The following is a 25614-nucleotide window of genomic DNA, read 5'->3' as shown; positions in this document are numbered from 1 at the left end:
TAATCATCCTTATGTAACCACACAAACCAGATTCTTTGGGTATGTCAAACATAGTCATAACACCCATTCATCTGTCAGCTGTGGCGGAGGCTTGATCCAGATGGTAACTAACCCAACTGACACAAGATGACGAAGCTCCCGTGTCACACAAGCACATCAATCCTTCTTGCAGGTACTATGAGACGGGATCCATCAGACCCGGTGTAATCGGCGGGTCTAAGCCCAAGGTGGCCACACCTACAGTGGTGGAAGCCATCGCCAACTACAAGAAACAGAACCCCACTATGTTTGCCTGGGAGATCCGGGAGCGGCTTCTGGCAGATGGTGTGTGTGACCAGGAGGGCGTTCCATCTGTCTCCAGTATTAACAGGTGGGTGACGACCAGCACTGACTAACCCATTACTCGTCGTTCTCTTCTAGATATTACGAGACCGGCAGCTACAAAGCCGGTGTCATCGGCGGCTCCAAACCCAAAGTAGCGACTCCCCTGGTGGTGGACACCATTGCCAGGTACAAACGGGAGAACCCGACCATGTTCGCCTGGGAAATCCGGGACAGGCTGCTTGTGGAGAATGTTTGTACCCAGGAGAACGTACCCTCCGTGTCCTCCATCAACAGGTAACGCCGGCAGTAGACTGGAGACTTTACGTACGCCTGCACCGCCAAATCTGTCGCACTCAGTTGTTTAGTCCACCTTGCACACAGGTCATCACACTTTCTTTCTGTTTATCTTTGCAATATGCGCTTATTGCACAAGACATGGCAACAGGGCAGTGTCTTTTATGCACCTTCTTGTGTATATCTGTAGTGCATCCGGCAGTGACATCCACAGCAACCAGTAGTTCCAGTACCATGCAATGTTTTCTCTCTAGGTCGTCTTCTTCCAGCATTTTAAATCTTCTTTTTATGCACTTAAACTTAATTTCATATCTTATTATGAGGTAAGTAATGGACAAATAATAGTGAGACGTTCTTGCTGGTAATGGATAGATCGTTTTCTCTGAGTGTTAAGCACATGCAGGCGGAGTAAGGTAACATCATTATACCCAGGGTATTGATGGTATACGTGATTTTTGATTTCATGGTTGGGGTGGAAGAAGGAAGTGGTAGGAAATGAAAAAATAGAAAATGGAATGTGCAGGTTTTTACTAATATGCGTCGGTGGTTTATTGGATATGGGTTTATGCGTACTTTGTAAAGTGCTGGAAGCGAATGGTTATGCAACGCTTTGCTGGATACATGTATTTGGATCCTTATACACTCCCGGTATACTGGGGTATATATATCTAGTTATGCTAGTGTTGATGTTTTCTCGTTTGGAGAAGGAAATTAAGAAGGCCAAGCTAAGCATTGTTCGTTGTGTACATCGATGGATGGCTGCAGCCTGTTTTAGCGCTTCCAGGTCCTGTGAGACCCCAAGTACGTCGTCCATGCTCGTACTTTAGTCGAGGTCATGTATAACGTCTATAGTTTGTGTCTCCGTTGTCTTCTGGTTTCCTCTAGACTTCCTGGAACACTTCCCTTCATCATGTATCAATAGGTTATATCTTTAGTCACTGAAGTTGTTTAGTGTTTTCAACGTAGGTGTATTGCTCGCTCGTAACGCATCGTAAGGCCCTATTTCGTATCTTTTAAAGCTCCAGCATGTGTGATCTGGAGGTGAGGTGTAATGTTCCTGGGAAGGACGATGGGATGGGATGGAATGGAGCATGGCCTTCCCGATGTGTACATTCGGTCTCTCCGGAAGATACCAGAATCTATACAGCCTAGCCAAAGCCTTGTGCGTAAAATTTTGATATGATCTATTTTCAAGCCTCATAATGTTAATGTGTGACCCAGGATCTTGCGGAATTTCTGGCGGGTTATCATGTTTCTTTCTCTCTGACTGTGTCGCTAGATCTTATTCTTACCAGCCTCACCATGGTGAATATGTTTATGTTATGTCTGGCAAGTTGGGCAATCCATAGATATAACAGATGGGTTGATACGTCATATATCCGGTGATTGTGTTGGGCAACATTGTTTCTCGGTGATTCTTGGCCCCTTCTGTCTATATACGACTTTGGAAACATATTCCTCTTTGTTCCTAACAGACCAGTTCAAAAAGACATTGAATTCAAAGAGTCCCTTCATTTATCCCAGGAGAATGTACCACTAATGTATGAGTACATCATGGAAAGGGTACGGATTAATGCGCTGATGCATAAAGGCTAAATGACTAGATGTTGGTGCCGGTCCCAGGAGAGAGGGGAAGAGAGGGGTGGCCCAGGATCTCTAACGTGCTGCCCTATGCTGTCATCTTCCTCCCTCTCCTACCACGCTATCATCTCCACTCCTGTATGACCTTCTTCGCTGCATTCCAAAGGCCTATCAACTTTTTCTTTTAATTCTGTAGCGAATCATAATCATGTTTGAATAGAGTATAAAAGTGAATGCTTCATTTGATATACTGAAGCTGAGGTCTTGGCTGGTTGATTGCGATGGCCTTCAAGCCTATCACCTTATCGTGGCCGGCAACGTCAAGTCTGTACCCACCAACTGGAAAAATCTTTAACGTCTTCTATAGTGGTTATGGATAACTCCAAGATCATATACACTCACTAAGGCCAGTGGTAAATCAGGCTGAGAAAAACAACAAGCAAAACCTCGGTGCACAGGGTGCACCCAGGTTCAGTGTCAGTCAAGAAGAAATACAAAATACCGAAAAGTTTTTTGCACATGTTGTATATGAGCCGCAGTACTACACGGATTTGAGATGTGCCACATAGTGTATTGGTACGAAGATCGTAGACCCCTGTTTAAGCAAGGCAAATACACGTAAATGGTTGTCAATTACTGAGAGAACACCTGGTTAAACGATGCTAGTATTATGGGAAATATGGGCACATGCCGTAGGCTACGGGTCGTTTCGCATAACTAACTTGCTGCTTTATATTCTGAACAGTGGGAAGTGACAGAAACAATTTGGTCTTCACTTGTGTCTTCCTCATTCGTTTCATCTAATTATATCGTTATTTAGAGATTTTCACAACCTGTTGTGTCAGATCGCTGAAAGATGGAACCATCGTCATGTTCATCTTCCGACGAGGCTTAGCACGAATTAGCACATAGTAGGGTGTGTTTCCGATCACCGGCAGATAAGCAGTGAAGATTGATAGCCTGTCTATTAACCTTCATCAGTCGTGTTGCAATAATCATGAACAAGTTACTGGGGGACATAAGGCGTGACCACTATGCCAGAGTTCATCCTTTTCTCTGACATTGCCATTCATCAAATATCTGGATGTTATCTCTTAAATTACATTGGGAAATAATGATACACGATCAGTCTACGTATCACAATACATATAGTTACATTTTCGGGAGTCAACACAAGAATGCGCAGGAATTAGACCATCACTGTAGCATCATGTGGCTGCGACAAGGTGACTATTCATCTCAGCGCCTAAAGAAATAGATGACGAGTCTGTTAGTAGCGGAGAAAGGGTCAACCAGGGGTGGCAAGGCAAGGAAAAGGTCGCCACCTATTTCAATGTCTCGGCTCAGTGTTGACCGTCAATATCTGTGAGGACGAGATGTTGGAACTCTACGGATAAGCCATGCCACCAACACTGTTAATTCTTCAATTACATGAAATTTGATTATCAGGGATACTTGTTGGTAGACGGGCTATTGTTGATATGGTGGTGTGGATGGTCACATGTTATGAGTGGAGGTAATCAAACCTCAACTGATGACGCTGATTGAGTTCCCAAGGGTGACGCACGTCATACTTCAGTGTGACGAATTGAATGACGAGAAATACATGCATTTAAGTTTTCTTTACCCGTTTCAGTATCTGCAGCACTTTGTTAGTGGCTTCACCTTCATCTCACACAGTTAGATACGTAGTGTAAGGATAGCATGACTTTTTAGTGATGATCATGCACTGTAGATAATGTTTATGCCATAGTATTTCCTATATAGTTTGTTATGTTTTGGTGTTCCAGTAACTTATGATGATCAGCATACTGGTAGAATCTAGATAAATCTATTATCTTTCCACTTATTATAGTTAGCAGTACTAGAAACGTATTCTCCTAACCAGCTTACTTCATACACGTAATAGGCAACCATGACCACCAACTCCTTGCTATCTCACAACTTCAGTACTCACTTGCTGATTATGTCGTGCCCCTTTAAGCACCTTTTGATCACTATCCAACCTCTTATACCCTCACCCTGACCTGGTGTCACCCATCTTCTGTGACCCTTCACCATCCCTGTCTACCATCACTTTCCTGTTCTTATTTTGACCGCAACCTTAGTTGATATCATCATCTTGCCCCTTCTAACCATACCAAGCTCCTGTCTCTTACCACATTAATGCACACTCTTCCATCTACCTCCTCGTCGTGCCTCCCTCAATACACTATTCCCATCACCGTCTTGTCGTGTACCCCCCTCACCAAAACCCTCCCTAAAATGCCCCTCTCACCATTACCCCCCTGACGTGTCCCTCACTACCACTGCTCTGAGATGCCTCCCTCACCACCACCGCCCTCACGTGCCCACAGAATAGTGCGCAACAAGGCGGCGGAGAAGGTCAAGCATGGGCTGCCGGGGACGCCCTCGCCGGTTTCACAGGCTTCCTCGGTCCCGCCCGCGCCCCACGAGACCGTCCTCCAGCGCCCCGGGTCCTACTCCATCAACGGCATCCTCGGCCTCCCTCCCCTCACAGATCCTAATGGAAATATCCACAAGAGGAAGAGAGAAGATTCCGGTGAGTACATTATAAGATTTTGTGGTGTTACCTTCAGAAGGCTCGGGTTCAAGACTATTGAGGAATATTTTAAGATCTACTGTATGTTCACGGTGTTTGAGCACCTCTGTCACCATTATCCATTGCAGATATACTATCCTTAGATTCTACTCATCCTCATAGTAGCTTTACGCGGTGCAAAATCTCATAGCAGGTGAAAAAATATTTATATTTACGCTATTCAAAAACAAAAGAAATTGGAGCACGATACCTTATTAAAGATGACACAAATGGTCGATTACATCGCCAAGGAGAATGGAAAATAAATGCTGCCATGCGGTTTGACTTTTTCTTAAGGGGGAATGATTAAGAGAATCTGAGCAAGTCACTTCTCACTGACCATAATACCTTTAGAACAAGAAGGTAAACGTCGGAAAAGACATTATATCTGTGACGGCAGAATAAACAAGAGAACACATCTCCCTCTCCAGTCATCCCTTGAGGGAAAAGACGAAAGAATTGAACAAAGAAAGTGCAAAACGATAAACGTGATTCGCTAGTTACAAGCTTTTTAGAAATAAGGAATGGTTTGAACGGCTCAGCGTTTGATGCCGGAGAGAATGGGTTATTTAATTCTTTATGTTATCTGAGACGGTACGGGCAGCTATGACCCTAATTAAGACCATCCCATTAGCGCTATATATATATATATATATATATATATATATATATATATATATATATATATGATAATCATACATATTCGCCATTCCCCGCGTTAGCAAGGTAGCGTTAAGAACGGAGGACTGACCCTTAAAGGGAATATTCTTACTTGGCATCACTCTACTATTGGACTTTGACAAATTTCAACATAGTTGATGGTTGATGAAATTCATCTTCAGTAAGTGTAACGTAATGAGGATGTACACAATGAAAGGAGGTTTAAATAGGAATATCCTCTGGCAAGAAATAATCTGCAGGAATATTATGTGTAAGAGGAACTAGGGAGTCGCTATCGTCCTTTCCCTTTCACCAGAGTCCCACCTGAGGAGATAAGGAATATTGGCCAAAGATTTTCATGTTGAGGTCACTGGTTGCATTCATTAAATTCCATGGAGAGATTGCAACAAATATTACACAAGTGAAACATTAGTAAATACTAGAATAGAACAGCACAAATACAGTTTACGTACTGGTGGGCAATCTAATGCCTTACTTGTCCATCTTAGTAGAAATAGTAATTCATATGATTGGAGACATACCACGGTTATTGTTGTGTTTAGGGACAGGGATGAACAATGTCGTAAAATCGAGCATGATTAGAAACCATAATGATAAGGAAATGAATATCAGTCAAGTCATGTACAACTTAGTTCCAAGCATTGTAGAGAAAGTTTCCCTTCCTCTCACTATACTTTCCCGAGTCTTCATGACCTCCAGCAGCAGTCATACTTTCCCCATCACTTGCAGCAAAAGATTCACTCACTCACGTCGGCTGCCAATATTCTCCTAGTGACTTCCAGTCCCATCTCTCCTGTCGCATCCTTTATTGTCATACCTGAGTAAGATTGTCAGTGAATTGCATCCTCTCCTATCTCCTACTCGTAAGTTACGCGACGTTGATTGTTATATGCAGAATGGAAGGTGATACTGCATACGTGTAAGCCAGCAGCCCACGTGTGGGTAAGACAGGAAGAAAAAAGAAGTGAAGCTTGACAGCCAATGAAGTGCTGGCTCACTGCACAGCCGTTGCTAACCCGCTCGAAACAGTGTGTGTGTGTGAGAGAGAGAGAGAGAGAGAGAGAGAGAGAGAGAGAGAGAGAGAGAGAGAGAGAGAGAGAGAGAGAGAGAGGTGCAGTGTCGTTGTAGCTGTGGTATGAGCCAACGGGAAATACATATGACCCTCGACGCATTTGATTGCTGGGGGGGATACATTTGGGTTCCAATTATTGCCGGGGCGCCCTTCCCGCGTTCATTGTTTCCCAGAGATCCGCCCCTTGCCGATAGATGGGACTAGTAGGGCAGAGCATTGAGGTGGAGCAGCCATCGGAACGGAACACAACATGTCTCTTAATAATATGAGCCCATTGTCGGTAAGGCAGGGGCAGAGACGGAGGGGTTGGAGCTGTGAGAGGAGGAATACAGGAGGGATGAAAGGGGAGGCAGGAGATAGGCTAGAAGTAAACAGGAACTAGAGGGTCAAAGGGACAACGAATGTCCAAGTTCCGAACAGATCGACGATACAGGATCGATGACATACTAAATGGAATGATGATCATGATGGCACGGATGTATGGAGATCGAGAGTGAAAGACTGACACATGAACCTCATCTAAGGAAAATGAGTGTGTGTTAGGGTTGGAGAGCTCTATATCAGCAACCTTATTGATCAGAATAAATATCACTGAAAATATTCACATCACTCTCCCTCTGGGAACACAAGTGGGCTTTTCATCAGTACATCCTCCTGCTAGTTCTCACTGCGCAGGTTCGGATATCGCCATTACTTCGTCTAATAATGATATCTTGGGTAGCGTCAAGAGGAGATACGCTGCCTTAAACTTCTTTCTCTCAAAATCGAAAATGACAGACCATTTAGGTCTGTTGACTTATTTGAACTTAACATTTCAATGTAATGTATGATCTCTTTGCACTGAATTTTTTTCATATCAGATTATTTCATTCTACGGTTTCAGGGAAAGTTATGCTCTTTTGACATATTTCAGATGTTTAGTTCTGTATAATCTGCAATGAAGGCTTCGTACTGTTTTGCTGTGTTAAATGAACTCCCCATTTTTATTCATTGATAGACCTATAATGTCCTATATAATAAATTTTCCGTATAATGCAGCTGTAGAGTTAATTACCGTTACGTTATTTACTTTGCAAACTTCTTTTCATAAATTCGCTAGTACGGAATCTCATTCTATCAATAGATCTTTCTGCTATAACCACTGTCATGAACTGTAGATTTATTCATGATTAATATTGTGATTATAAAGGATTATCCACGTAAATTCAGCTCATCAATCAACAGTCACAACATCCAACGTGTTCTCTGGATCTGCTATGTACTCATAGCACCGTCAATGTCCACTGAGGCTACTGTTCAGTCATAGCTCTGTCACTGTCCTTTAGTTCATTTGCCATCACACAGCTCCATCTGCTTCCAGATGAACACCGGGACATGACCATCCAACAGGAGGACGAATTGAAGCGCCCGAGAACTCATTACAACACCGACCCTCTTTATAACAATGTAAGTAGACGACCTACCATTGCTTGTGTTACCATTGCTTGTGTACTGGCAGTAATGTCCATCATATCACAAGATCATCATTGTGTGCATGATATAATTCTATTATCAGTAAAATCATACAATTATTGATTAACTTTCATGATTACTGTTGTTATTATCATTACCATTGCTGGTTTTTATTATCATTATTATTGCTGGTATCATTATCATCATCATCATGGTTTTTGTTATGTCTATTGTAGCTTACACTCGTTCACTATCCCTTTATTCATTCATCAGATTCGATGTACAAGCATGAGCTCCTCCTTTATATAACACTGTATGAGAATATCCCGCAACACGCATCTCGCCCCAAGTGCTTACACTGCACCACAATCAGTGACTCAGCACACGGAAAGGTGTCGTATCTTCGTCGATCATTTACCATCACACGATTGAATTTCTCGATCCTGTACCTGCTACTGATCACAGTGCATTATTGAAGATGTTGAAGCCCCTGGATAAGAGATCCTATAGCTGAATAATAGTGATATGAATAGTTAAATTAGGGACAATAAAAACAGAGTAGCATCTGAACATTCTTCTAAAAGGAGCATTTAATCTAATGGCGTTAAGAGATCGATGCCTTAATAAGGTAGTGAGGGTTCGATGTCCTAATAGGGTAGTATTCGATGTTCTGATAATGTAATACAGGTTCGATGCCCTAATAGGGTAGTAAGGGTTCGATGCCCTAATAGGGTAGTACGGGTTCGATGCCCTAATAGGGTAGCACGGGTTCGATGCCCTAATAGGGTAGTACGGGTTCGATGCCCTAATAGGGTAGTACGGGTTCGATGCTCTAATAAATCTGATCAAGTTGGCCTTTGGTTGTATGACATCTCACTGCGTGTCCAATCTTTTTTTTCCGTCTAGTACCATTACATTTTTTTCTCACGATATACATTTTTTGCTCGAATGCCATAGCAAGATAAACAATACCATAAGCACAGAGCGAGAGAGAGAGAGAGAGAGAGAGAGAGAGAGAGAGAGAGAGAGAGAGAGAGAGAGAGAGAGAGAGAGAGAGACAAAGCAGAGCATTAGAGAAGGTTATGTGTTTATTTACACGGAAAATATCTTTCATTTGCCTCTCAAGGCAGTTTGTTTATCGATGTTGGTTTTTCCCACCTGAAAGACATAGGTGGATTTATATTCGTACTTGCATTTGAGAAATGATTGATATCCTTAATACCGCTTTGGGACTCGAAAGGATGTTTGAATCATGAATGTGAATACAGATTGTTCTTAAGAACAGTTCAACCATATGAAGATCTTTCAGTCTTATAAAAAAATAAAGTCATTCCTTCGATACGATCTGCTTTTAAGTTTTGCCTTAGCTGATGGATTCATGAGACTCAACTGTACCATCTGCGCTTCGCAGACAACGGTAATCTAAACGACGTTGTTCTCCGCAGATGTTGTGGTCGAAGCAGTGGTCGACGCTCAAGGCTGAGGACGAGGCTAAGACGTTCCTACCTGAATTAGGTGGAGGATATCCAGGCAATACTGGCTCCCTCTACAGGCAAGTACTCTCTCCACCAGGAGCGTCCGCAGAAGTCCTTTTTTTTTGTTATTGTTGTCGTATCTTGGCTGTTTTAGGTTTCCATGTCTCCTCATTGTTTCAGCGTCTACTCATGCAAAGTTAAAGCTTTGTATAAAGCCTAAGAATGATAACTGATATATCTCCGACGATCAACTCTATATGTATGGCATTAAACCTCACCTGTCTACTCCATCCTCAGCAGCGTACAATCATTCGTGGATCACCCGTCCAGCTACCCGTCAGTGTCGACGGCCCCCCTCACCACGGACGCCCTTTACGAGACCATGTCTGTGACGCAGTCCAACAACAACCACGTCTACTCCCCTCCTCCTCCTCCTACCTCTGTCGGTGAGTCACTAGCAACTAGGGTCCTGCATGTAATTATCCTTTCCACAAGATTCACTTTGAGAGGGCTGGTAAATCTGGCCTCCTGTTCATGGTGATGGGTATGATGGTACGTAGTTCTGATAATTCCTGGTTAGATAAACATTTTTGGGAGAGAAAAAGACGAAGCTCTAAGTTTCTGCCCTTGCGATTGGCCTCCTACAGGTGGCGCAGGTGGACTGACGCCTCTCACACCCATCACTATGCAAGACGTGAAGCCAGTCCTCGCGGCATCCTCAGTCCTTGACACCACCGCCTCTCAGTACCAGCAGCAAGGTAAGGCCGTCGCACGTACCAGCGTCATCACTGACGGTTCCATGCTGTCACCGTGAGAACAGCTTCCGTGGAATGCATTCTAATCTGCTGGGTATACTAACCTCATCACCATCGATCACCCACACCACACAGAAATTTGGGTATGATTGAGAACTGTATCCCAGTTTTCTACACCACATCGAAATAGAAGATTAATACTGCTTTGGGTGTATAATAGACTCAGACATCTTAAGCCAAATTTTGGCACCACCGTTGATAATCAGTGAAGGTCAAATATTTTTTGGGATACCAGTTCCTCCAAGTGCCCATCTTCATGACGTATAAGTATTAGAACTTCAAGGAATCCCCAGTCACTGGGTCAGTTAGGTTAACAAAAGTTTGCATGAGAATCGTCGCTTCATATGTACTGGTTTATAGATTCTGTATCTCCCTTTGTTATTTTTGCCTAAGTTATCTAATGTTTGGGCTTGATGAATCCCTCGTGATCCATTAGAATTCAAAGAAATTAAAGAAAAGATTGAGTGTCCAAGCCAAACGAATGCTATGAGATCCTAGTAAGGTACTGCTGTCGGAGGATCGGATTTGTATCATCGTGGGACGAAAGAATCCATATACCAGTCACCTGGTTAGCGAGAATAATGATATCAAACATGTAGTCGTGAGTTGTATGTTCAGAACTATCTCACACGCATCAGTTTTCTTTTGAATTTAATTTACAAATGTTTGTGTCATCCTCACCATCACCGTCGTTACAAAAGACACCTATTCCCATTTAACTCTAAGTTCATCCACACTAACTACACACACTCCCCATTTCATCCAGGTCAGAAAAGTTATTCATCTCTTCTACAATAACCATACACGCCAGATTTCATTTAGGCTAACAGTCTACTGTCTCCATAGACAAACAATGAACTTCGACCATTTTTTCCTGCTTGTTAAATGTTTGCCCAACATCTACTGACGAGAGGTGTTTGCTCCTTCCTGGTTAACACAAGACATGAATCCATCTAATACCATGTAAAGGCCTCTTTCTCCTACCTCATGTATTCATCAGCAAGTGCATGTATAATGAATTCAGAATATTTGGCACAAACTTTAGCCAGCATGATGCAGCATGACCGCTATTGACACACTTTTAGTAGTTGTTCTACAGCATAGTGTACAAAACGTAATCTTTAAGTATGCAAAACTGTTCACTTGTTCAACGTATGAAAGTAGATGGTGTACGTAAGCATGTCTTCTTTGCACCTGTACACCGTAGAGAAAGGATGCATCCCACCAAGCAAAGTCCTCAGTTTATCTCCCCGTTTTACCTACGGTATCTTACCAGTGGTGGCAAAAGGTGTGTGATTCACAGCAAGATATTCTTCACCAGTATGGCTCCTCCCTCACACCAGGGGTTATCGCGAGGTGATTGTATCATTGCGGTTGTCTCTCCTCGGCTGCCACTCCGCCAGGTATCTAAAGCCAGGGGCCACTTCCTCTAATTAAGTCAGTGTTCTGTAGTGTTTGTCATCATCCGCTCAGTTGGGATGCAACCAGCACTACGCTCGATTTAAGTACATGGTCTTGTTCTCGGATCAAATTCTTATTAATTCCTCTCAAGAATACAAATGACAACTCGGTCGTTCAACGTCTTCAGTGGCTTCAGTTTTACTTTATACCTTGTGCTCAGGTTCACTTTCCAGTGTTCGTTGTTCGTGAAGACAAACAGCTAAACACAGCTCTGGAAGTTTATCAGTGCATCAGGGCGCGGTGGAGAGGGTAGCTAGAGTGGGAACATGACTGTAATAGTGTGTGTTTGTGTGAGAGTCAAATGTTGTTTGTATGTCAGGAGGCAACGTGTACACGCCCATCAGCAACCCCCAACCTACCTCCAACGCCGGCTACAGCAGCACCCTGGCTGCCCCTTACCAGGAGCAAACGTCCGCGTCGCCCTTCAGGTGCCCCAGCGAAAGCGCGACGCCCCTCGACAACCTGGTAGTGGCGCCCTGCTCGTCGCCTCTCAAGGCTGACACGCCCTGCACAGCTGCCCTCACGGTCCTAGAGCCCTCCCCACACGCCCAAGCTGCTACCCACAGTGTCTTTGTGTCCACTCATGCGCATGTGTCTACCCACGTGTACTCCTCATCGCATGCCCATGTACCCATGCACGCCCATGTAGCAGCCACACCACCTGATCCGACCTACACCACCCTCCCGCCCATCACACACTACTCAGGTAAGTTGCCCTTCTGCACCTGCATGTCTACATTTCTACCCCACCAGTGTCAGAGCATGAGCATACATGGTATACCACATGTCGCACCACAGGTCATGCATTGCACCAACTCTCACACTGTCAACCAGTGGCATCTTCAATAGGTCGATAAACATCTGCCTGTTTTGAACATCACATAAAATGCATTGAAGACATCTCTCGTCTCGACGAAAAAAAAACAGCTTCTGTCTGTCCAAAAAATGTTAGAGAATTTTACATAATTACTACCTAGCAGATGATAGCCATTAGATCAATATATTCACAGTGACTTAAGTCGTCCTGCTTATTCGGTCAAACATATCATATCCAAATCATCAAAATGAATCACTTATCCCTAAAAATCAAATGTTTTATCATGATTTATAAAGACTTTTTTTCTATCAATGCTTCTTTTTAACATTATCAGACGATTCATATTTATGTTCCGTATTCTCGAATGGGCCACATAACATCCTTATCTGGCATTTACGGAGTTTGTCTGGTCTTAGTCATGCTACTGTACAACCAACCATTATCTGTTCTATAGACATTTCAAACCATTCATATATTTCTGTTTTTCTACAAGGTAAACATTTCCTCTCTCGTCTACATAAGAGACTATTGATATTATATCCGTCACTAACCATGATCTTTTCTGCAAAGTTGGTCTTCCTACATACCACCTACAAAAGCTGTACAGTGAAAAGAAAATTGTACATGAATCATCACTCTTTCCTCCCGCCTTGTGCGACAAGTCTTGCCCATACAAAGTAACTTTCGTGATCGCCTGTCTCCAGGTACGGCCAGCATAGCATCGATGACAGACTACACGTACTCCTTGCCGTACACCCAGTACCCGTCCACGTACCCAGCCTATGGCTATGGCACCGGAGGACTCCTCAGTAAGTAACTGTGAGTATTGGTGTAAGTTGTTTCTTTGGTTCCTTGTGTTACTGTTATCGTTCCTCTTGTGTTTTGGAGCTTTGTGTCCAGCTGATCCAGTCTTGATTTTGCTCTCCCCTGTCCTTCCTTCTACCTGAGTATTTGTAAATTTCTCCATAAGCGAATTTGCAATGCAACAAGATTTCTGTATTCATGACATGAATATACTTGATAAAAAGATTGGATCACAAGGTCATATCATTACAAGGGCGTTTGCATTTGCTCTCATTCAAAAGCTAAGCAATCACATCACTTAATGTCATTTTATAGCTCACAATAGAAAAGCATTCTTTCTTTCAGCATCGCTTCTATAATATCTTTATCCGTATTTCTTGTTCTCGTTTTCTTGTTCTTTCATGATTTCCTTTGGAAAGCGAATCTGACATCGTTTTTCTTGCTGTGTCCAAGAACATCTCATTCAGGGACGTGATTTCAACATAAAACGCACCACTGCCTACCTAACTTTTTTTTTTTTGTTCATAGCACTGCTATGTCACATATTGTTACGCAATATAACTCTGTGTCCTAATTTTGGTAACTTTTCCACAGACATGGAAAACTGTAGCAGCTCAGGTAACGGTGGTAACAACAGCGGTGCTGGGAACAGCAGCTGCAACAGCACAAACAGCAGCAACGCTAACGGTAACAGTGATGGCCTCAGTAACACAGGAGGACTGAGGATGATGCAGTCTTCCATCGATTCCTCAGCGTGCCCAAGACAAGACCCCGGAACGTACTGTTTATCCACCTCGCGGTAGCCTCAGCTGATATGCAGATGTCTGATTTGTTAGGACAGCTGCAGCAGAGCCACAGGCCTCGTTGTTATATCTGTGCAATGACTCTCAGGCAGCACTTCGTGTGGACAGAGAGAGAGAGAGAGAGATAGGGAAGGAGCAGAAACCTGTATGACAGGCAAGAGGAGGTCAAGGACCTGAAAATTATCTCTGCGTCTCCGTAACGCCGGGCAGGGAGACCACTAGTATTAACCGAGTGCGTGTTGAGCAACACGGACCGATCTCTGGCTAGGATACCAAAGAACCTTCATTCACATGTCACGAGCTTACTTGAGCCAAGGCCCCAAGGGATCCTTCCTTCTTCAGGCACACATTCAGGTGGGGGGAAGGGACACCTTATGAAACCAAGTCTTATAATCTTAACTATAAAACTTCATGACCTCCCTTGTGTGTCTGAAGGAGGAGAGCGAGGGGCGCTGACTCACAAACACACTTGCACATCTTTCTAATCTGGGCGCGGAAAGCCGTCGTCCTCCTGTCGCAGAATGACTGTGGCTTCTGCCCAGCGCCAGTAACTACTTCTCGGTTTTCAATGGGATTTTATCACTCTGCAGGTCTAGATCTAATGACTCCTGTTTTTTGTCATTTCTTGAAATCTTCCCATCATTTCAAGTCTATTCTTTAAATAAAGAGTTTATAAAACAGTGATTTGATTACCTTCCACATAAATCATCTATAAGATATAATGGATAGATGGATAATAGATAAAACATTATGTTATATACTCAAACATAAACACTTTATCATATTTACACCCAATATAGTGTCAGAAGAGTCAAAGAATAACGGAATACATGGAATACAGGGGGAGTTCCGCTCTCAGAACTGTATTCCTGATGCTAAGACAAGGTTAGGTACCAAAGTAACACTAATACTATAAATAATGATAAGCATTCAGGTTTGTGCAGGACATAAGACAGGTAAAACTGAAAAAATCTTCAAGTGAATGTTAGTGTTCTATCAATAATGTATTGAGAGCTTATTTCTGATGGCTACATAACGTGTATTGCTATCACTGTGGAACAGTAGCATTCTCGTGCATCATTACTGCAATAAAATAATCTTCCAGTTTTCCAGAGTTTAACATCTCTCTTCTTGTCTGTTTATGCCAGGAACCTTTAAAGATAACCATACATTAAATCCATACAATGAAGAGAGCTATTCTTTAACCCTGACTAATCAGTCCTTTTGGTTTTCTCACAAACTAACCTAATTCCATATCATCTTAGTGAATTCATAGGTATCTAGATCTCATTCTTTATCTAGATATAACATCCAGTCCTACATAAAGGTTTATCATTTATTTTCTTTCTTTTGCAGCACAATATATACGGAGACAGACGTGGTGGAGTTTCAGTGTTATTCAATCGGTGACAATCAAGTGGTTGTATTATGCTCCTCTGTTCTCTATATGCACACATCATGGAGAACTACATCTGACTGAAGTTGCCTTCAGTCACTGAGCTAATTCTTAAAGGTTTGAGTCCAAGCAGAACGTTTTACATCAATCCCAAGCTCTGTAAACATCAGCCATTGGATGAAAGTCATTCTAACTTCCCCAAACACCAATGAACTGAGACAACAAGGCTTACATGAGCCCATGAATTGAAGTTGTGAGTTTATAGTATATTTCATAACATTACTTGTATTTCATAAAGAAAATTTTGCAGGAAAAGTATAATTGTTTCGAGCAGTTCATACATCTATATCTAGTAAGTTGAGGAAAACTCTGAAATGATTTTGTTTTTGTTAGAACACCAAGTTGCACTAGTAATTCAAAGAAAGGGTCATTGCTATAGTGTCTGTTTGTCTGTTTATTTAGCTATCTTATTATAAGATTCTTTCCCAATGAAACTATTCATAGAAACTGCAAAGTAAACATAATCAAACTACCTGACATCAGTTTGCTTTTATAGATTACGTTCAGACAATGTGAATCTAAGAAAATAGAATCGAAATATGTCTTTCTGTTCGCCTGCAAGTCAAACAATATGGGAGATCTTTTATAAGCATTCATAATCTCTGTATCAGTAACTAGTCAAGGTCAGTTAATTATATTACATTATAGTAGAAAAGGGTCAAGCCCTGATCGTTATATTACATATCATTTCTCTTAAATCATAAGCTATAAAGTGTTTTAAACACTTTTCTTTTATAATGAAAGGAAAAGTAAAGTACTGAACCTAACCTCTATTCTCTTCAGAATGTCCGGTGTTTATATTATGTTAAATTTCTCAGTCATGCATCCACACAGATCACTCTAAACAAAGTCCTCTGTTATGCAAAGCCTTGCACACAAATGACATCTCCCCATTCACGAAAGGATGCACCTCCAATGATGCTGTCTTGTACTGTTAACACTCCCTTGTTACCACGTTGCGGAGAGTCTCTTCAACCGTATGCTGCAGCTGAGGAAGCTAAGTTTCGCTTGTTCCGTATGGTAGCGATGAATGACAGCAGCCTAAGAAGCCTCACCAAGCATCACTATGAGGGACTATGTCGATTCTGTAAACAAGAGTACAGACAATAACCTTACCTGCACATTATTTCAAGTCCACCAATAATACTTTGAAGCACGAAATTGCGTCATTTTATCATTACTCTTTCTGATATATTGTGCAATTTTGTACGACTACGGTAAAGACCATTTGTGATTGTCAGGATAATAGATAAAGGTATTCAAAGATGCTCCTTTGAACCAGTCGTGATTATAAAGAATATATATATAGCCGCTATCTTTTTTTTTTTTTTTTTGACAAAGCGGTGAATGACACCAATAATGTTGAAAGACACTCGGTTGATTAGACGTTGAATATATGGTTTGTATTGTGATTCCCTGAAGGAAATTGATTTGGTGACTGACTGTTTGCGGATCACAGTCTCTCGCTCTACTAGGTCTTGGGGTAACATACACAGCCTCTCCTATGCTTCTCCTCACTACATTGACTACAACCAGATATATCACTTTTAAACTTGTAATAACCAAAATGACTGAATAGACAGATTTCATCTATCCAACATTTATGAAAGTTTGAAAAGATATCCAGACTTGTTTAATATTTCTTGTTCTGTAACGTTCTTTTAGGGTATATACGGTTAAGCTTTTCTTTGACTGTTAGTTCTTAGTGGTTAACAAGAAAGATTTATGTGTAGCTTTCTCTATGAATGTGTTTAGTGTATAACATGACCAAGTCTAATATAAAAGAAGACAAAGAAAGTGTAAGATTTATATCTAAAATTGGCACCATAGACAATTGGAACCAAGATTCGTTTCAGCATGGCCGGCACTGTACCACTGTACTATATGCGAATCATTCGTGCCCAGTAAACATATACAATATGGAAAGTAGAATGTCTTAAGAACTAATTCCATAATATGATTCAACACATGATGTGGTAAGTATCTGTGAGATACATTTATCGTAAAATTTCTAAAAAGTATCGAGGCTTAAAGGTAGACATAAAGATGGTTTTGTAATTTTGTTAGGATTATAGCAATACAGTAAAAGGTTGAGGAAAGAAAACTTTTCAATTTATAGCTGGTGAGCTAACGTTACCCTTCAAAAATAGGTGTTATCATCCAGACAAAATGTAATTGAAGGCCTGACAGTTTTGTCAGATTGTGTGTGAATGTGTGGATTAGAGATGAATGGGACAGCGTCACAGGCTCACTACTATACGTGACGTATTATCACACTGCCAACTGTAATAGCAGATATGGGTTGGCTACAATAGTGGATTGACCATGTATCTAACTGACTGAGGTCTTGTAATCTATTCTCGTGATTAAGAATAAGACCAAAGATGTTAAGGTCAATAACATTAACATGCAGACACATACGATCACAGGCAAAGCATACTAGGAAACAAATGATACAAAGATATCAGATTTCTTTATTTTTCGTTAAGCAAACCCACTTTTATCTTTGATGAGGAAAATCACATTGTGGATTTCTTGAATTTCTGGAAAGGAATGCATGTTACTATACATTGTGGATGTAGTTACCGTAAAACAAAATACTCTCAGTATGAAGAAGGAAACTTACCAATACTATTTGCATGGAGTATGGCACTTCCTCTGGTAAAAGAATATCATGTTAAGTTTATAGTTGCTATCGTTTTATGAAAAAGGAACTTTACTTTTTTTTTTTTTGGTTATCTTTCAGGTATCATTTTATGCTTATTCTATCCAAACTTTTGCATATATCTCAGCATATCAAATTCTAATGGTTTAGACGGGATGTTTTTCCGTCTTAGTAGTGATTTTAAGTTTGTATCATGGAGTTTAGTACACAAAGCTGCAGAAACTAAACCGGACATATTATACAAACTAGATTTCAACCACTCGTGTCAATGACTAATCTCTTTTTTTCTATCTATCGGCACCTTAGATCCTTGACATAAAACATGAGCCTGCAACATGAAGATGTACAAGGATATGACATACGCCTATGATGTTAGAGAGAGAGAGAGAGAGAGAGAGAGAGAGAGAGAGAGAGAGAGAGAGAGAGAGAGAGAGAGAGAGAAGAGAGAGAGAGTCGGGGGAGGAGAGGGGGGTCTGGATCTCATAATCATTTACTGAAGAGTATGGGAATCGGTATTTATACAGTTCACGCGCTACAGAAATTTGTTATATGCGATCGATAGCTCTATTCTTTTTTAAAAGAATTCTTATATATATCACTTAGCTCGAAAATAAATTGTCAGGAGGATATGTAGCTAAGAAGAACAATAAAAAGAATATATAAGTCGCACGGGAGCATACGTTTTCCGTTACGTTTGTTTACTACCGCGCACGCGCAAGGAGGGTGGGGGGGAAGTCACGTGACTTTCGCGGCTACTCACCAGCCAATCAGAGAACAGCACCTTTTTGATTTAGCCAATGATGGCTCGATTCGTTGTGTAGTGGCTGGGACCTCGATTTTTTTGAATCAGTTTTGAGGATAGAGTTGTGTTGTGGTGGTGTTACTTGACGGAAACTGTAAAATTACTCCAGAAACCCCGAAAATGGAAGGACCCCGCGATCTCCACGACGACCCACACCCTGGTTCCTCCGGTGCCTGCATATCCAGCGAAAATAAAAAGGTAAACCTCATTAAGTATGTGGTAGGTTAACCGGGACTCTGCGATACTCCGTCTAGGGACGGTATGGGCACCCTGGGGTCCGGGAGTATAGCCCCGGGATAGAAACACCCATCCTCTTGGTGAGGTTGTGTTAGGTTAGGGCCATTAGAATAGGACGAATACTATATATAAAGTTTCGGCACAGAGGTGTTTTTCTGATGTGAACTGAACGATTTTTGCCTCGTTTCTATGGCTATACACTCGTTTCTGCCACTCCTCCACTCAAACCCCTGACTTCCCATGTTTTTACCGGTTTGTAATGAAGGAAGGGAGGGGCGATTATCTCGGATACGAATGAAATAAGGGTCGAAATCTTTCGAATCGCATTATATACGATAGGAAAAAACATTACCCACCGAAAAAGCTTTGTGGGGCGTAAAGTGTAAACTTTCCAATGAATCGTTTCTATTGAAAATGGAACAACTTTGTGTGGGACGTTTCATCAAGTCTTTTCGATCAAGATGATTTAATTCCCTGATCATTGACTGAAACGAGGATTCTATAGCCTAAGAAGACACAGTAGATAAAAAACTCTTGACCTCATATGGGTCTATATGTTTATGTAGCCAGTCGCACATCTCGGTGATGTACATTTAAGCATCCATTTCGTTTTAGTATCAGCATGTCACAGAGGGTGATACATTAAGATAAGATTTTTTTACATTTTTTAAATAAAAACATTGATAAAGAATGGGGAAAAATGGTAGGGGCACAGAAGGAAAAGATGCGAAATATTAAAGGGAAATTTTCACGAAATTTTAGGCCTGTCTTGTTAGTCACAACAAAGTAGTAAAGAATATATCCTTCCTTCAGAAAGCATCTTTGGCAGATCACGGAAAACACTGCGTCCTTGCTTTTCACTGTGATGAATTTACTGAGTGTGTATTGGCATCAGTGTTAATTAATGAGCCTTTTAAGCGTTAGACCGTTTGCTATAGCGGAGATTAATGTCTTAGCATCCGTCACAACTGAGATGGCATAGTGGATGGATCTGATCTATTTCCCTGGAAGTTGCTCCTGATCTTTGTATTAAGACGTTGTTCCTTTAGATAGTGAGTGAATGGCAGCGATTTGAGTAGATCATCTTGGTGAACTATCGGTCAAGTTCCATTACGTATATATCCACATCAACTGCACTGTGGCCAACAAGTTCTTTTTTTCATTTAGTAATCTAATCAAGACTTGAGTAGATTGCTTTTAGGCAGAACACAGCATCCGTTTCGTGAAGATTATAAGAAACAGGATTTACATCATCCTCGAACAGCCAATAACTATAACCTGATTACGTTGGAAAATGAATACGGGGACATACTATCATAGTTTCCTTACCAACCAACCAACCACATTTCCTCTGGTCAGCAGTGGTGTCGGTAGGGAACCCGTTACCATGAGAGATCTTAAGTCACTCTGAATTAGAATTCTAAATCAAAATTCTACAAGCAATTTGAAGGGTTTATCAAATGCTTATGATTAGACTACAGCCAATGTAAATAAAACTCCCTGCGTCGTTGTCAGTCATCACCAGACACTAGGATATTAAGTGCTCCACTTGTACCAGAAAGCTACATAATATTGTTACAGTTCACTTAAAGAAATTAACTACAATTCTGATTGGACCCCAAATAAACCCTATACTTATTATTATCATATTAATATACAGAAGCAACATACTCGGGCTATATTGTCACCTCGGCATATATAACTTGTCATTATAGAGGTAGTCTTATCATGGTACGTGAAAACAGGAGGAAAGTAATGCGATATTAGTTACGCATGGGCCAGTGAACATGTGTTTCTCTTTTGTACGTCTGGGTAAACCAGCGCGTATGTTGCCTTGTAGTGATAGGTAGAAGATAGAAGACGCCTCATGACACACGACCTTGAGATAAATTGGGGCAGATCAAATCTGACCCAAATTAAAGAGGCCTCCGCCTGTGGTTTGTTGTTGTTTTGCTTTATTGTTGGCAGCCTCCTGTGATATCATAATGGATGGACATTATATATATATATATATATATATATATATATATATATATATATATATATATATATATATATATATATATCATGAATTCATAAATCGATTATCTAGTAACTTAGTTCCCTACGTATGGTATGCGTTGAAGGTAATCAAATCACCGTTTTACAAACGCTTTTATTGACAAAAATAGACTTAAAGGGATTTAGAAGTTTTTGGACAGAGTCAAAAACACGAGTCACTAGAACTAGATCTGGACAGCAATAAATCCCAATGAATCCCAAAACCTGAGAGAGGAAGTTACTGGCGTTAGGGAGATGCCACAGTCATCCTGCGACAGGAGGACGGCTTCCCGCGCCCAGAGTGGGGAGGTGGGAGTGTGTTTGTGTGTGTGTGTGTGAGTGTATTTAAGTGAGGTTCTCCACATCCCTCGCTTACCTCCTTCAGGCACACCAGGAAGGCCATGATATGGTATGGGTGAAAGCGTATGACTCGAATTTCATGATATTCTCCTGAAATGTGTGCCTGGAGAATGGAATTCGACGGGACCCTGACTCAAAGTAAGATCATGACTTCAGTGATGGTTCTTTGGTATCCTAGCCAGAGATCGGTCCGCACTGCCTAACACGCATTTATCTAATACTACATGTCTTATTTCGTTCTGGCGGTTGTGGAAACTTTGCAGAATTCTTGCAGTTGCCTCGTATTCCTTTTCTCGTTCCTCCTTATAAGCTAAGCAACTATACTTTTTCGTTCCTCATTCTCACGAAGTGCTGCCATTCATCATTGCTCAGGTGTCTTAGGCCTGTTAGAAATACAGCTGTCTTGATCAATCAGACAACTGGATGCTAGGAGAGATCACAAGGTGAATATCCAGCGCTACGTGCTAAGGTTACTTCGGATATTACTGTAAGCGGTGCTGCTGTCCGTGCTGCTGCTGCCCCCACCGCCTCTGTCGTTGCCTTCGTTCCCGGAGATGCTATAGTTTCCCATGTCTGTGGAAAGATAAAGCCATTAACGTGACAAAGTCAGGTTAGGCAAATGTTATGTAACTGTGACACAAAGAACGAGAAAAATCTTTTTCTTTATTATTTGATTCTGATGCATATCATAACAAATTCATGTAAGTAATTATATCAAGCCTTGCAAAGTTAATTGAACAGGAGAGCCAGGATATAACTATTAAGAGTGTAGCCTATATCGATTGTAAATCTTCTACATATTTAAAAAAAACTAGCACCAGTGTGATTAGTACGAGCCATATACAGAATGAAAATTAATCTGTTTTTAGAATTTCAACACCTGCAGAAGGTGCTGAAGATGTCTCGGTTGGTGTACGTAACGTTGATATCCTGAACGACCCTGGCAGCTGATAAGCCCCAAAAAAAAAACAAACCTTTGTCAGATTATCAACACGGGACGATTAATGTTCATGTAATGGGGTAAATGAGGACATTAGTTTGAAACCCATCATCACTTTATAGTCTTCTCGTAAAAAAAAAAAAAAAAAAATTATATGATCAGAATGATTCTTGATGTATCTTAATTACAAGGGGACGAAATACCTCTCGATTTTTTTTCTCTGAAGCGACCTATAGTAGACAGTGTGGAGAAGAGGACATAATAAGACCCAAACTGGACTGACTTAAGACGACACGCTCTGATACATTCTAGGCGTGTTACTGGTAACACAAGAAACCAAAAAACAACTTACACCAATACTCACAGTTACTTACTGAGGAGTCCTCCGGTGCCATAGCCATAGGCTGGGTACGTGGACGGGTACTGGGTGTACGGCGAGGAGTACGTGTAGTCTGTCATCGACGCTATGCTGGCTGTACCTGGAGAAAGTAAGAGGATGAACGTACAAATGGGTTGCGTCCTTGTCAAGGGAGCTGGTTACGAGGGTTAAGTTAAGCATTTTTAATTGCAGAGTCTGGTCGTGAGAGACGAAATAATCATGTTGGAGACGAGAGGGTATATGAAGGAAAATTATCAGCATTACACTCCGGAAAAACCTAATGGGTTTCATGATGCAGAGATCTAACCACTTATCTAATGACATGATACGTTCAAGTAAAAGAAAGAGATGTCACTGTATTACCTGTTTCTATGTCTATAGATGTGAAGGTCTTACACTCTTAGATTGTCACTGCCATAGATATGCGTTTCAAACATTCATTGTTATAAGTAATTCAACGCTGATACAGACGTATGTCGAGTGTGTCACATTATGTTCACAGTGGTAGATGTTTAACTAGTAGAGGTGTCGCTTGTAGATGATACAGGACGTAGTGGTATGACACGTAGCATGTCAGATGTGCACCATTTCAAGGCACACCAAAAGGAGAGATATAAGTAGGATTGACGTACAGTAAGACATGCAGGTGCAGAAGGTCAACTTACCTGAGTAATGTGTGATGGGCGGGAGGGTGGTGTAGATCGGATCGGGTGTGGCAGCTACGTGGGTGTGCATGGGTACATGGGCATGCGTTGATGAGTACATGTGGGTAGGTACATGCGCATGAGTGGACACATGGACATGGTGCGTGGCCGCATGGGCATGTGAAGAAGGCTCTAGAACCGTGAGGGCGGCGCCACAGGGTGTGTCCGCCTTAAGAGGAGACGAGCAAGGTGCCACTACCAAGTTGTCGAGGGGCGTCACGCTCTCGCTGGTGCAGTTGGCCGGCGACAAAGATGTCTGCTCCGGATAGGTGGGGGCCAGGGTGCTGCTGTAGCCGGTGTTGGAGGTAGGTTGGGTGGTACTGAGGGGCGTGTACACGGTGCTTCCTGACGTGCAGACAACTAACGGTCACAATCTTCAATAACATAGTCAGTCACACAAGCAGTCATTCTCCTCTACCCTCAAGTAAACAAACAATCCTCTAAAGCTCTTTCTCTCTATACATTAACGTTCATAAGGATCTACAATGACATTACACACATTTAGGCAGCTGGCATGAAAGACTTGTGAGAATCCTAAAGATATCTAATAACCAAGCTGCTTGCTACTTGCTTTGTTAATGTGATCCATATCAAACTTGGCCTAAGGATAATATGGGGGACTTTGGTAGAAGGTATTGCCACCATCTCCACTTCAACGGGATGGATAATGGTTAAGCAGGCGAAGTGGCAGCCGAGGTAACAGAAAAGGTATGCTCACCCAGCTATGACTTCCACGGTGAGGGAGAAGCCATGCTGGTGGTGAAGCATATCTTACTGAGTCAGATAACGTGGCCGCCACTTCTCCATAAACCCGGGTATTAAGGAGAGAGAAACTCTGGACTGTACTGTGTGGGCATCATTCTCTCTCGACGGTCTACTGGTGCAAAAATCAGGTGCATTCATGCTCATATGCTTCGTCAAGTTTTGCATGCTGAATAATCAACTTGACATATCGTTGCTAACTTAAAGATTAAACTTTTTATTAGGTAACAAAAAACTATATGATTAGTGTCAATAATGGCGATTTTGGATCATGCAGTTTAGATCAAACGAGTCATATCTCATTTTATTCTCGCATGTGCACTGGCTGTGGGCCATGAAGTAGCCAAACATGCGGTAGTGAGTGAGTGACAGGTTTTTGGTATTCGCCAGTCAGAGTTGGCAATCGCCAGACACCTAGAGTCAAAACATGCATCGCAAAAGTCATTTGACAAGTAGTCAGAAAAAGTAACTTGCTTGTGAGTCTGTTACGAATGAATGAAACAGTGGATGGCAAGCGTGGAGAGCGGGTGTGTCGACTGTGTCATTGTATCTGTCGTAAAAACGGTTGACTTGTTTCTGTTGACGGATTGTTATTGTGGATTAATGAGACTAACTGGGTTGAAATAGATCTTTTTAAGTAATCATGGATATAAAAAACGAGTACTTATAAGTTTAGTTTAGATGAGAATTGATGTGGACGAAGTGATAATGAAAGTAGAAATCAGAACAGTATGCTTGATCATCTTACGTCCTTATATGGAATATACTCGGATGCCTTTTGAAGTCAGATATCAAACATAGTTTTTTATCACGATTGCATATTTCAATGAAAAATAAATCCGTGGACAGGATCCTTCGTTACTGATGCCATATTAAGTATTCGTTATTGATAAGTCCAAGGAATGTTTAAACTTATTCTTAATCAAGGTATCCATCAATTCCCGAGTCTTGAGGTGAGACTAATTCTTGTGCACACTATCAACTATCTTGCATACAGGAGTTACATATCTTCCATCATCATTGTACCGGTTCGTGGAATGAATGACGCGTTAATATTTTCTCATCGGGACACACAATTTAATAGGTCT

General features: G+C 41.6%; 2 protein-coding genes across 6 annotated transcripts in view; one reads left to right on the top strand and one right to left on the bottom strand.

Moving 5' to 3' along the window:
• LOC139755019 (uncharacterized) overlaps nucleotides 1-15504 on the top strand; it is a 127831-nt gene extending 112327 nt beyond the window's left edge. The window contains exons 7-15 of one of the 5 annotated variants that reach the window (XM_071672940.1): nucleotides 173-370; nucleotides 4557-4762; nucleotides 7915-8000; nucleotides 9452-9558; nucleotides 9779-9927; nucleotides 10129-10239; nucleotides 12077-12463; nucleotides 13279-13383; nucleotides 13973-15504. In XM_071672940.1, coding sequence (XP_071529041.1) covers nucleotides 173-370; nucleotides 4557-4762; nucleotides 7915-8000; nucleotides 9452-9558; nucleotides 9779-9927; nucleotides 10129-10239; nucleotides 12077-12463; nucleotides 13279-13383; nucleotides 13973-14181 — 1558 coding nt within the window. In that variant the 3' untranslated portion in view covers nucleotides 14182-15504. Of the gene's footprint in view, nucleotides 1-172; nucleotides 371-420; nucleotides 619-4556; nucleotides 4763-7914; nucleotides 8001-9451; nucleotides 9559-9778; nucleotides 9928-10128; nucleotides 10240-12076; nucleotides 12464-13278; nucleotides 13394-13972 lie in introns of all 5 variants that reach the window. The other 4 variants (XM_071672944.1, XM_071672942.1, XM_071672941.1 and 1 more) reach the window with 4 other exon arrangements.
• A 5993-nt stretch (nucleotides 15505-21497) lies between these two features.
• Nucleotides 21498-25614, bottom strand: part of LOC139754898 (uncharacterized) — a 6678-nt gene continuing 2561 nt past the window's right edge. The window contains exons 5-7 of the mRNA XM_071672724.1: nucleotides 23726-24109; nucleotides 23046-23160; nucleotides 21498-22314 (exon numbers count right to left, since the gene is read on the bottom strand). Of these exons, the coding sequence (XP_071528825.1) occupies nucleotides 23048-23160; nucleotides 23726-24109 (497 nt within the window). The 3' untranslated portion in view covers nucleotides 21498-22314; nucleotides 23046-23047. The remainder of the gene's footprint in view (nucleotides 22315-23045; nucleotides 23161-23725; nucleotides 24110-25614) is intronic.

This window comes from Panulirus ornatus, chromosome 18 (genome assembly GCF_036320965.1).
Source record: "Panulirus ornatus isolate Po-2019 chromosome 18, ASM3632096v1, whole genome shotgun sequence".
Classification (NCBI taxonomy): Eukaryota; Metazoa; Arthropoda; class Malacostraca; order Decapoda; family Palinuridae; genus Panulirus; species Panulirus ornatus.
The sequence above is the reverse complement of the archived record's forward strand: the minus strand, read 5'-3'. Positions and strand labels throughout refer to the sequence as shown.